This window comes from Phocoena phocoena, chromosome 11, assembly GCF_963924675.1.
Source record: "Phocoena phocoena chromosome 11, mPhoPho1.1, whole genome shotgun sequence".
Taxonomy (NCBI): Eukaryota; Metazoa; Chordata; class Mammalia; order Artiodactyla; family Phocoenidae; genus Phocoena; species Phocoena phocoena.
Window position 1 is genome coordinate 45,109,708 of NC_089229.1, and position 12,146 is coordinate 45,121,853.

Genomic DNA, 12,146 nt, shown 5'->3' on the forward strand with positions numbered 1-12,146 from the left:
AGCCAAATATTTATGCAGAAGAATCATGCTGTACTAAAGTCTCTTTTTGCCTCATATAGTAAGTAAATATGTCAGTAAGGCTAGCAATTTAAATAGCTGATTCTCAGAGTTGAAAGGAACTATAAAGATCATCTAGTGACTTTTCCTGCAATTAATATTCTTAATGAATTCCTACACACAGTATATATCTATGCACTGAGGGCCACATATATTTGATAATGTCTAAATGAGGAAATACCAATTTCACAGTCTGGCACCTGAGGACGACTGCAATTGAATTTCAATTCAGTATTTAGCAAATCAAAACAAGCCCCTTGGAAACAAGAGCAGTTGGACTAGATTACACTTAGGGTCTTTTCCAAGCTTGAGATCCTATAACTGAATAAAAATTTAAAATAAAAGATTCCCTGAATTTGATGAGATGTTTTTAAAATATTAAATTACGTTACTGCTAAATGGCTTTTTGCTACAAGATCTATTATAACGCATTTGCTTTTCTTAGTCACCATTTTTGAGTGTTCAACGCTTGCAGAGAAAATGATAAATAGATGTGCTTCCTTCCCTCAAAGAGTTTATACTCCAATAAAATAAATAAAACATATGCCTAAACGGGTATCGTACAAAAAGCCATGACAACGAAGGAAAATGCATGAAGAAATTACATCTTCCAAAGCAAGGTTTATCAACCTTGGCACTACTGACTTTTTTTTTTTTAATGTTAAGTATTGGTGATTCAGTGGTAGAATTCTCGACACTACTGACATAACGAGGGTGGATAACTATCCTTTGTTGGGGCCATCTTGTGCTTAGCGGCATCCCTGGCTTCTACCACTAGATGCCAGTAGCACCCGTTGTGCTACTCTCCCGTTGTGACAACTGAAACGTCTCCGGACATTGCAGATGTCCCCTGGGAGGCAGAACTGACCCCGCTGAGAACCACCAGTCTTAAGAACTGAAGGAAGGCTTTATGGAGGAGGAAGCGTAAATTCCTGGGTAGTATGGGTCACAGACACATTGGAGAAGTGAGCCAATTGACTACTGGTAGCACAGAAATAAACCTTTAAAAAAGTTTTGCTTCACTTATGAAGTTCGCACCCTGTCTGCTCTCTTCCAGGTTCCGATTTTCTCAGAGCCCAGTGTTGCCGTCTACCTCGAACACCTACCTCTCTCACCCTTGATAGTCTCTTTTCTAACAAAGAGAGCCAGTTTCAGGCTCAGTGTCCCCAACAGGCAACAGTGTCTGTTGGATTTCAGAAACATAATCTTGTCTTCGCTGCGTATATTTTAGGGTTGCCTTCAACCGGCGGAAGTGAGACTGCTTTCCTTCTTACCATTAGTAGAAACGCCAGAGACCTCTAGCGAAAGGGATTCGGAGCAGAAAATAATAAGTTTGGTTTCTGAGCAAATTTCAGGTGGAGTTTGAGGTGGTAGCAGTACACCAGGTAGAAAAAAATACAAAAAATTAATTCAAAATAGAGAACATTTTAATATAGAATAAGGATGTGAAATACCTATGTAAATACAGCAAGAAATAAAATAAAACAGGAGGCTGAAGGTAATGGGGAAGAGCATTTTGTTGTCTACTTTTCTCCTGCTTTTTCTCAAACAAAATCATTTGTATCTTTTAAGGAATCCCTCTATTATCATAAAAACATTCCACCTCCAAAAGTGACATCCTGGAAGTGTTATTCCAAGAATGTCACTTTAGCATAACTAGAAAAATATGAATAATATACATGTATTTTAATGCTCTTCCATCTAAAATAAATTACTTGATTTCTTAACAACTTGTCTATTTGACATTTTGGTTGAGCTAAGAAGGAGAGCTTAAAGCTCTATGTTGCCTCTTAAGGATACAGAGAATTGATTTCTTCTTATTTCTGCGGAAGTTCAACTAGGCAAGCTACTTGTGTCAAGTCATTATAAGATTCAGCAGAAGTAATGCATTAACGTTGGTTGATATTGCCAACAAATTACAGTATATGATACAATTTCTGTTCCATTATTTTCAGTTTGCCTTTTCATCAGGTTAAAATATGCAGAAGAAACAAACATTTGCATAACACTGCTAGTATTCAGATTGATTCATGTTTCATTGCGGAGCCCACCAAAACCAAGAGAACCTCAAAAATGGCAAGGCGTTTTTGAGAAGTTTCCATTTTGACCACATCTATGCAGACCACACATACAGCACAGTGAAAAATGCTCTTTGAACTTGCTTCTATCGCAACTGCAATTTGCCTACGGTTGCAATAGTTTAAAATTGGTAATAAAAACTCCCAAGATCGAAAGAAGTGATCCAGTGGATCATCCAGCTACTATTCAACTGTTTCCAGGAACTGAACAAAGTTACAGGATCATGGAAGTTACATGTCCCATTTAAAGTTAAGGTTGTTAATCAAAATGCAAATTATTACTCAATGACAAAACATTTTAAGCCAAAATGGGTCGTTGTTTAGACTCTGTGTTTTTATGTACTTCAGTGAGTCAGTAAAACTCTGCCATTTCAGAAGAGAAGTGTTCCTGCTGAATATTCAGTGCTATAAGCAAGCACGTAGTCTATTGTTTTTTAAATAACCATTCTAGTAAACTAAAAACATAATGCAATAATGCCAGCAAAATGTATGTAGGAAGTGGTGCACATGTGAATAATCGTGTTATAAAAACAGAGCATAAAATTCATAATTGTTTTCATTTTTATACACTAAATACTGTTATCGAAAATGAGCACTGAGTACTTGATCACCATTGATGAAGAGTATTACGAATGCACTAAAATTACTTTCTTGTGCCATAATATTAGGTTTTCATAAGAATAAATAAACTAGTGTCTGCGATTCATTTCTTTAATAGTGGAAAGAGAAAAAGTATTATGTAAGTATTATAAAGTACTACTACTGGTAGAACTCACAAAGTCTTGAAAACAGTATCTAACAACTGATGTGCCTTTCCCTTGGTACTTGGAGCTTTTCTTTTCCTGTACTAGCTTCCAGTGACAAGGAAGGCACCCTCCTGACCCTTTGGTAGCTGGTGTGCTGACAGAGAGCAGGGCCATAATCAGAGTTGTGAGTTCCTTTTGTTTCACACACTCTTCCCACTCCCTCAATCCTCTCCATCTCAGTGTCTGGACCAAGCATGGAGCTTCTCTAGCTGTGAAATACCACAGCCTTTCTCTTCTCTTCCTTCTTCACTGTGGAAGGGCTCTGCCGCTTCCTCTCCCCCACCTTTTGAACTCTGCTTAGGGGGGCAAAACAAACAGCAGTGGAAGGGATGTCCACAGTGACCATTTCCCACTGTCTTGCTAGTAAGGGGAAACCTAAGGCAAAAACATTGAGCCTAAATGACCTTGTACCAGCTCTAAGGGTAGATGTCCAGTCATGTAATAGTATAATCGTATTTCATACCCACAAACGTGCTTACTAGTTGTCAGACACCATTCTAAGTGCTTTATTACTTTACTCATGTAATCCTCACAAATAACCCCATGAAAGAGGATATCATTATCCTCATTTTCCAGATAAGAATACCAGACGCAGAACATTTAGGAAACTTGGCCAAGGTCATAAAGCTAATAAACAGCAGAGTCAAGACATATATCGAGGCAGACTGGTTCCAGAGTCCCTGAACATACACACATACACACACACCTTTCCACCCAGCAACACAACTAAAAGTGGCTCACTTATTCTTAAAGAGATAAAAAGTAACCAACAGTGGCAATTTTACAACTTCATTCTTTTTCCATCCTATGATTTTTTTTTTTTTTTGAGTGTGTAGTCATGAGGAAACATCCGAATACTTAAACTAAAACTTCACCCAGCAAATCAACACAGGTCTGCACTGGGAGGAATCCATTCTCCCCTGTCCCTGCACAACTGTTGCCGCCAGAGCTCCTTAAACCCTGGGGCCCCTTGTTTATTCAGAGACTGAAAAGGCACACCTGGAGGCAAGGAAGGCAGGAGTGAGGAGCCTGGGACCCTCCACCTCAATTCAGCCCCACTCAGTAAGATCTTGTCAGTCTTATTTCACTCTCACAGCCCACTCACCAGCATCCAGCTGTGCCTGTCTGTGAATCATTTCAGATTGTCCAAAGAACTGGGAAGGGCAAGAAGTGTTTTGCATCTTTATATTCTCTCAAATCCTATGTAGCAAAATTCTGTTGGAGAGAGCAGCCACTCTCTAGTGGCAAAAAGCAGGATTGCATGGGTCTTTGAGAAACTCTGGAAGAACCCAGCCACTACTGTAAGTTTGAAAGGGTATAAAGGACACACAAAGAATTAAAAGGACGATAAGGTGATGATCATGGCTGGTGGGTAGGAGGATAAGCCTGGGGCTACAGAGGGATGCCCTTCTTTACAGACTGTCAAACACTTATGCGTTAAAGGTAGACTATTTCTTCTTCACTCTTTTTATACCATTCTTTACAGCCATGCTTAAAGAAGTGAGTCTTATTCTTAAAGAGACAAATATCTTTATGTCATCATCAAATGTCATCAATCATCCTCAAGCAAACCTAAACTGTTGCCCTGTACTGTTGTCTCAAGCCCAACCACATACACAGTGGCAAAAACTGATTTTAGGAAATAAATATGTTATGCAAATCCAACACAGGGAAACCAGTCACAGGTCTATCTTTGCTTGAAAGAGATCCAGAGCATATAGGCCCTGTTTAGAGTTGTTCTGAATAAATAAAAACACAGGCAAATTAACTTAACTCTTTCAGAAATAAGGTATACTCTATTACTTTCCAAGGTGATCAAAAGCACAGCAAGACAAACACCAACTGTATGGATTTTCCTCCCTGAATAAGTGATTATTAAATGGTCAAAACTTTCTTTTCCCCAAAATTTCTAGATTTAGTTTACTGGTGGCATTTTGAATTGTGACCAAAATCCAACACTGGACTCAGTTTGGCCATATGGTTATGTGTGCAGTGACAAGAAAACAATGAGCTAAGTCCATTAAGGAATCATATAAAAAGTTTTCAAAGAAACAAACCATTCTCCCAGATTTTTCAGTTCCGAGCCCTCTTTAGAGGGGCAAAAAACCATTTACTTCAACTTGCTCATGTAAAGGTATCCCCTCAGCAGAGTAAGTGGAGAAATGGGGCTGCTTTCAACATAAAAACAACATGGTGGTTTTCTTGTTTTTATTAAATACCATGATTATTAATTCACTCCAGAAAAAGTACAAGGCACCAAACCACGTATGCTAATACCACAAATGATCAATGACTACCCATAAAATCCTCTATGCTCTCCACAAGATTTTTGCAAAGGAGTTTTTGGCAATTCTCTTTGAGAACCACAATTTTATCTTCTCATTTTACTTGGAGATCATGGTTTCTCTCTAAATAACCCTTGACAGAAAAAGACCTCCTTTTTTCATCCTGTCTTCTGTCACTGTGGCATGTCACAGACCCAAAGTTTGTCACAGAAAAACAGTCTCCCTTCTGAAAGTGAATAAAATGTTCATTTACTTTGGGTAAACTTCCTCTTTCAATCCGGCCATCTGGATCTAAATTAAGGTACCCTACTTTGAACATGGGTATGCTCGCCATCTGGCTGCCCCAAAGTGACAATTACTTCAGGTAAATGAAGACCTTGCCTAATTCTAAGCAGGCATATTCTACTATAGGATATTATGGCATGAATACACACCCTCCGCATCTGCCTGCTGCCCACCTACCTGAGGGAAAAGGGAGTATATATTCTGCCTAACAGAGGTAATTTACTCTGTAATTTACTCTGCTGTGTGTAAGCATTTCAAATTTAAGAGAATTATTTTTAATATTCAACAAGTGGTGAATTTCCCTTTAGCCAAATGATTAACTGAGAATAAAAGATGTGCCTCAAGTGGAGAAGCCTTAGGTTCTAACCGGGAGCTTGTCTTCCAACATTTATTGTAATATGGGAACCAGGAGAGGTAAGTCTTCCCTGTAGAACAAAACCAGGGAACCTTCAAAGGGTCAAAGGCATATAGCACATAGTGAAGTCTAATTTTCCTGCCTGACCCAAAGTACATCTCTCAGACCTCTGAGGAGTGAGTCAGAGAATCAGATTGATTATTAACAAGTTGTTTCCACACAGACTAAGTAAGGTAGACTGAATGGTAGTATTGATCTTTTTAAATATTTCAGGTTGCTCATTGTGACTCCCCATTGTCAGATTAAATATTTATTTTCATTCCAGAAATTATCTGATAAATTGGCAAAAATTCTGACTAACTAAAGACCAAAATACGTAATCACTAATCAAATGAAAATTCAGAGTTTGCATTTATGTCCTTTTGGAATGAAGGGGAAAAAAGAGGAACAAGTACTTTCTCTAAAAGGCTGTTTAGAAATAAAATCATCCTGGGATCTCCAGAAACAGCAAATCCTGCACAACTATTGGGATGCAGAGTTTAGCCACAGGTGCACTAGGTTAAACTCTCAACCGTCTTTGGGGAAAACTGAACGAGAGAGTTTGAATACAAATATGCACTAGGGTACAAGAAATCAGTTATGGGTCAAGCGGGAACATCTGGTCTTTTTAAGAGTCCTGTTCATTTTAAAACACTGACCAAAACAAGCTCAGTTCCACCAAATATATTTTGGCATGGCTCAAAAAACAGGACTTTCTGGAAGTATTTATTTCACCACAGCAAGATTTATCAGTAATGATATGCAACTCCCACTACTGACATTTTGACATAACATGCAAATGTGCCTTCTATGCTTTTCCCCCAAATTTGATATGATTGTGGATTTTCTTTTTAATCCCTTTAATCTGTATTCTTTAGAATATGTCAGAGAAAGTGGTGGGAGGGGGTTTAAATTATCCACATCTGATCTTAGGAGTTTGAAAGTGAATAATTTATACATTCACTTATAGGAGACTTTTAATTATCATACAACCACTAAAGCATTGGACAATTTATTTAGATGAGGCTACACCACAGGACTACTAACACTTTTGTGTTCTCTTATAACACACTGAAATTTCCCTAGCCTCTTATACTATATCAGCTTCTTCTGAGAGCTTCCAGACATCATGAGCCCTGGTCCAGGGATCAGAAAACCAAAGTTTGAGTCCCAGCTCTCCACTGCCAAACCTGCTGATCTCAGGAGCCCTGGACTGCTCTGATCCCAAGTTTTCTGCTGTTGTGAGACTCTCTTGAGAACAGGGGAGGCTCTGCCAGTGGCATCATTACTAATCTCCAACCTGCCTCCACTCCTGAGGTTGTTGACTTCATTTTTAAGTTCATTTTGGTTATTCCCTGGCCCTACAGCCATTTAATTAATCAAAGTTATTTTAAATGCAATAGGCTAGGGCAAAAAAGCAAGAATCGCTTGTTTATTCATTCAACAACATGCTTGAGAGCTTATACCACAGGACACTCATAACATGAGTGGGCACTCTATGTGCCAAGTATAGAGTTAAGTGCTTTTCAATGCATTTACTCATGGACACCTGCAACAATCCTATGTGGATATTATTATTATTATTTCTCCAAGTTAAAACTAAAAGTATAGGTTCTGCAGCCAAACTGCCTGAGCCTAAAACCTGCTTTGCTGGCTCACGATATTACAAGTTACTCGACTTCTTGGTGCCTCCATTTCCCCATCTGTACAATAGGGAGTGTTGACAGCATCTATCTCATGGGGTTTTTGTGAGATTGAGTTAATACAAGATGCTCATTAAGCACTAGAGGCTGTTATTGTCAGGAACTGGTGACTTAGCTTAATCAGCTTCCTCAAGCCTTCACAAGTAGAGTTGCAGCTGACATTTGAACCCAGTTCTGTTGGACTCTGAAGTCTAAGCTCTAAACAAGCGATGGAAAGCCCCACAGCCTCTCAAAAAAAAAAAAAAAAAAAAATACAAGAAGAAACGGAATACTGCCCAAATCTAAAAACCATCAAAGGCACTCACTAAGAAGGCATTTGAGACTGACGGTTAGCTTTCCCCCTTTCACCGCTGGAGCCATTTCCAGAGGCAGTAACTCGTGAACAAACTAGAGTCACTCTGTGTTAGGAGAGAGCTGGCAGCACAGGCAAGAACACTTCTCGCTGGCACTGGCCATGGCAGCCGCCAGCACCACCACCAGCCCACCCCCGCCCCCTTACTCTGTCACTGGGACTGGCTCTTACTGCCGAGAATCTCAACTTCCAGTTTTGTAAAACTTCATGGAGCCAGAGCCTATCCAATACTCTGCGCTTCCAGAAACGGGCATGGTGGGGGAGGGGAGGATCTTGCCCTGCCTGCCCTGTCCTGACATCTAACCGGGATGCGCTGCTGCCCTGGCCTCTGGAGCTCGCGAATTTTCCCTCGATGGTAGTAACTAGGCAGGCTTTTGATGTCACCCTGGCCCGACGTCGCTCAGATTACATACTACCCTTTAAAAAAAAAAAAAAAGTTGCTGTGTGCCCCAGGCTGGCTAAGGAACTTTGATGGGTCAGGGGGTCCCAGCCTAGAGGAGGAGTGGCATTTGGCACTGGTGAGACTGGTGACTTTGTGGAGTTGGCCGCAGGGAGAGCCCAGGCACCTGGGAGACCCCGAGAGTTCTGGGTGATGGCCATACCTCTCCTTCGCTTCCTTCCCCCATCCCTCGCTTCCCGGGTATCCGAAGCTAGCCCGGTCCCTGGGTGGCCGGCTGCCCGGCGGTTTCAAACAACCTGGCTGGGTGGGGCGGTGCCGGGCACCGCCTCCCTCCTTACCTTCTCTCCCCGTGGAGCACGTAGGAGCTGCGGAAGAAGCCCAGGAGCTCGTTCTCGATCAAGGCGTTGTAGATTATCTTCAGATTGTAATTCCTCTGCGCGTCCAGAGTCCTATTCAGCACCACCACCAAGACCTGGGTTGGCGGGTAGAGGAAAAAGCCGGCCACCGGGACCGCCCCGGCTACCCGGTCCTCGGCCACCTGCACCTTCTCGACCGCCACACGGGAGGCGTGCAGCACGACGTAGCGAGTGGCGTTCCGGCACGAGATCTCCACGTTGACCTCGCCGGAGAAGGTGAAGTTCTCCATGAAGGCGGTGAGCATCAGATTGTAGTGCAGAGGCTTGAGGTGGCCCGACAGGCGCAGTTGAGTCCACGGCTGCCACTGCTGCCGCTCCTCGTCCGACGGCGGCCGGGCGGATGGGGTCTCAGGGTTGGCTTCCCCGCCTGCCCCGGGCTGCGAGGAGTCTCCGCCAGCATGGTGGTTGCGCCGGGCCGAACCCGGAAGGCTTTCGTTGCCGCCGCGCGCTGGGAAGCCGGCGGGGCCGCCGTCGGCGCCGGGCGGTAAGCTCGCCCCACACTCGTCGAAGCGCAAGCTGAGCAGCACCGCGAGCATGGTGACCGCGAGCAGCGCCACGATGGACACGGCGAAGGCCAGCACTAGCCGCCTGTGCACAGTGATGTGGCGCTCGGTGGTGCGGGGTCGCACCCCCATGGAGTCCGCCCACGGGTCCGAGAGGCCCCTGCCGCCGGCCCGCAGCGCGGCGTCGTTCTCCCCCATCGTGGCCGCGAAGGGTGAGCTGCTCTTCTTAGCCCCCGCCGCCTCCTCCTCCTTCTTCTTCTTCCTCTTCTTTTTCTTCTTCTTCTTTTTCTTCTCCTCCTCTTGTTCCCCCCGCTCGCCGTCCAGGGCCATCACACCGCCTCCTGCTCCTCCCCCGCCCCCTCCGGCACCTCCCGCGGGGGGCCCACCCGGGCCACAGCCAGTTCAGGCATCAGAGAGCGCACGCGGGCGGAGGGCGCGACGCCAGCTGGGACCCTGGGGAGACTGGCCCGGCTTCTTTTAAGACGGGCTCTGGCCGTAGGCGACAGCAACCTCGGCGCCTCCCATCAGCCCCGCCTCTCTCCGGACACGGGGAGCGGAGGCGCGGGGCGGCGAGCTCTGGGACGCGCCCAACTTGGAAAGCGTCTCGCTCGCCCCAACGCGCGCTACTTCTCCGGCGGGCGCCGGGCTCAGGGGCACATGCTGCCCCCGCCCCTGTGCGCCTGCGGCTTCTAGCTCTCAGTCCCCTGCGCAGAGCTTTCGCCTGGCTTTCCGCGGGAGCCTTCCCGCGGGTCCTCGGCTGGCAAGTACAGAGAGCGATGGAGAAGGAAGTTAGGGCTGCCGCTTTCTCTCCCCACTCCAGCGGCTGCGTTCAGTCCTCTGGGTGGGATGTGCTCGCAGCAGCAGTGGCGACGGCAGCAGCAGCGGAGGCGCCCGAGCCATGCACCCCGCAGGCGGGGACGAGAGGATGGCCGGGAGGAAGAAACCGGGGTGAACCAGCCCAGTGAAGTCCCAGGGCCGCAGAGCTGCGCCGGAAATCTGACCTGGTGAAGCCTTCTCCTCCAGCCTGGACACTTTAAGCAGAGGTGGCGGCATACAGCGTGAGGTTGCACAGCGGACAGCGAGCCTCCCTAGTTCCGACGTTGCTCTGACCTGCGGAGATGACAAGTGAGCAGGAAGTGTCCGGCCGGGCCATCCCCTTCAGGTAGATGAAGCTCCGGGTTTGCTCTGTGTCCCCGTGGGGAGAACCTGAGTGCGTGTGTGCGAGTGTGTGTGCGTGCGTGTGTGCGTGAGCGTGTACACACAGGTTCCGGGTCTAGATTGCCAGAGCTACTCTGGCTGCATTCAGGGACTGAAACTCCCCGAGAAAGGCAAAGGAGCGAGCGAGAGAGCGCGAGGAGACTGGGAAGACGGGAGGGAGGAGAGCGGCTGAGCGGCAGAGGCAGGCGCTGGGAGATGAGAGAGCTTTTCTCCGCTCTATCACACCAGACACACACAGCCACAGAGGGGGTAGCTGAGCCGCGTGCAAGAAGTACCCTGTAAATCGTCAGCGCAACAAGCCCCGCAGTCACCCCTCTTCCGGACTCTAGCCCCACCGCGCTTCCCCGGAGGCATCGTTGGAGCCTTTGGCTATTGACGCCAAGAAGCAAAGGAAGATCCGGCTGGGGAGACGAAGCTGTCTCAGGTTTCACACCAAGCTCGCCAGAGGGTTTGGAGGATTGTGTGTAAATTGAAATAAATTCTCCAAAGCCTGACTACGTATATGATACTGTGTGCTGTGTCCAGGTGTGCAGTATTAAAATAAGGGTTAGCAAGGAAACATTAGAATCCTCCGGAAGTCAAGGCTAAAGAAAAGAGACGAGTTTTTTCCCATCGAAAAATTCCTGTTTTTAGATTGAGGAAATGATTAAAATCTAATACCTAAAGTGTAATATTCGGGACCACAAACTTGAGACTGAGAAAAGCTGAGGACATGAGCCCCATTACTTTAGAATGAGAACAGTGAACAAGTATATTCTGTGGTCAGTTCTTCACTTCACCTAGCCACAATTATTTTTTTTTTTTTTTTTTTTGCTGTTTTCAGTGTTATCATGAAAATCGTTTAAACTTTTTTAGAACAGTTATCAATAGGAAGTGACCACTGACAGCAGGATCATCAAAACAGATTCATGTACCATCGGCTGGTTATGGATTCTTGTCTAAGTTTGTAGAAGCTTTAAATATAGTGCAGAGTATGTATGAGTATATGGGATATCCAGCCTATAGAATTTGGGTGAAGAACTCTAATTGGAACAATATTCAGAAAAGAGCCACTCCAAAGGTAACAGCTCACAGGCAGGAGTCTCTAGTTTTTAATGAAACAAAATGTGATGGGCTTCAGAGTCAATTTTTAAAAGTGCAGAATAAAAAGAGAATGAAGTAATTCCTTTTTACACATTTCTTTCACATCTTCAAATCCTGAAGGCATTAAAAGAAAATCATGTCCCTAATTATTTTCTTACAAAAAGGAATGTTTAATGCCACCAGCTTTGAAGTCCTGAAAATATACATTAAGGTACTGTGTTTGGCTTTAAAAGCATGACCAAAGACAAGAGCCCAAAATATGCATCAACTTCAGCCTGAAAACTACTGAAAACACAGCCCTATGTTCAGTGAAGCTCTTTACCATCTACCCCTAGATGGGATACATTCCCAATGCCATACATTCTAAATGTCCATTTGAATCATTTTTTTTCGTATCTTTATTGGAGTGTAAATGCATTACAATGTTGCGTTAGTTTCTGCTGTACAACAAAGTGAATCGGCTATATGTGTATATGTATGTATGTATGTGTGTGTGTGTGTGTGTGTGTATATATATATATATATATATATCCCCATATCTCCTCCCTCTTAAGCCTCCTTCCCAC

At 44.6% G+C, this 12,146-nt stretch overlaps 1 protein-coding gene across 1 annotated transcript in view; it reads right to left on the reverse strand.

Moving 5' to 3' along the window:
* The window catches only part of TRHDE (thyrotropin releasing hormone degrading enzyme), a 390,487-nt gene extending 380,878 nt beyond the window's left edge, over positions 1 to 9,609 (reverse strand). Inside the window, exon 1 of the mRNA XM_065887537.1 lies at positions 8,699 to 9,609. Coding sequence (XP_065743609.1) covers positions 8,699 to 9,609 — 911 coding nt within the window. The remainder of the gene's footprint in view (positions 1 to 8,698) is intronic.
* Positions 9,610 to 12,146: the final 2,537 nt, after the last annotated feature.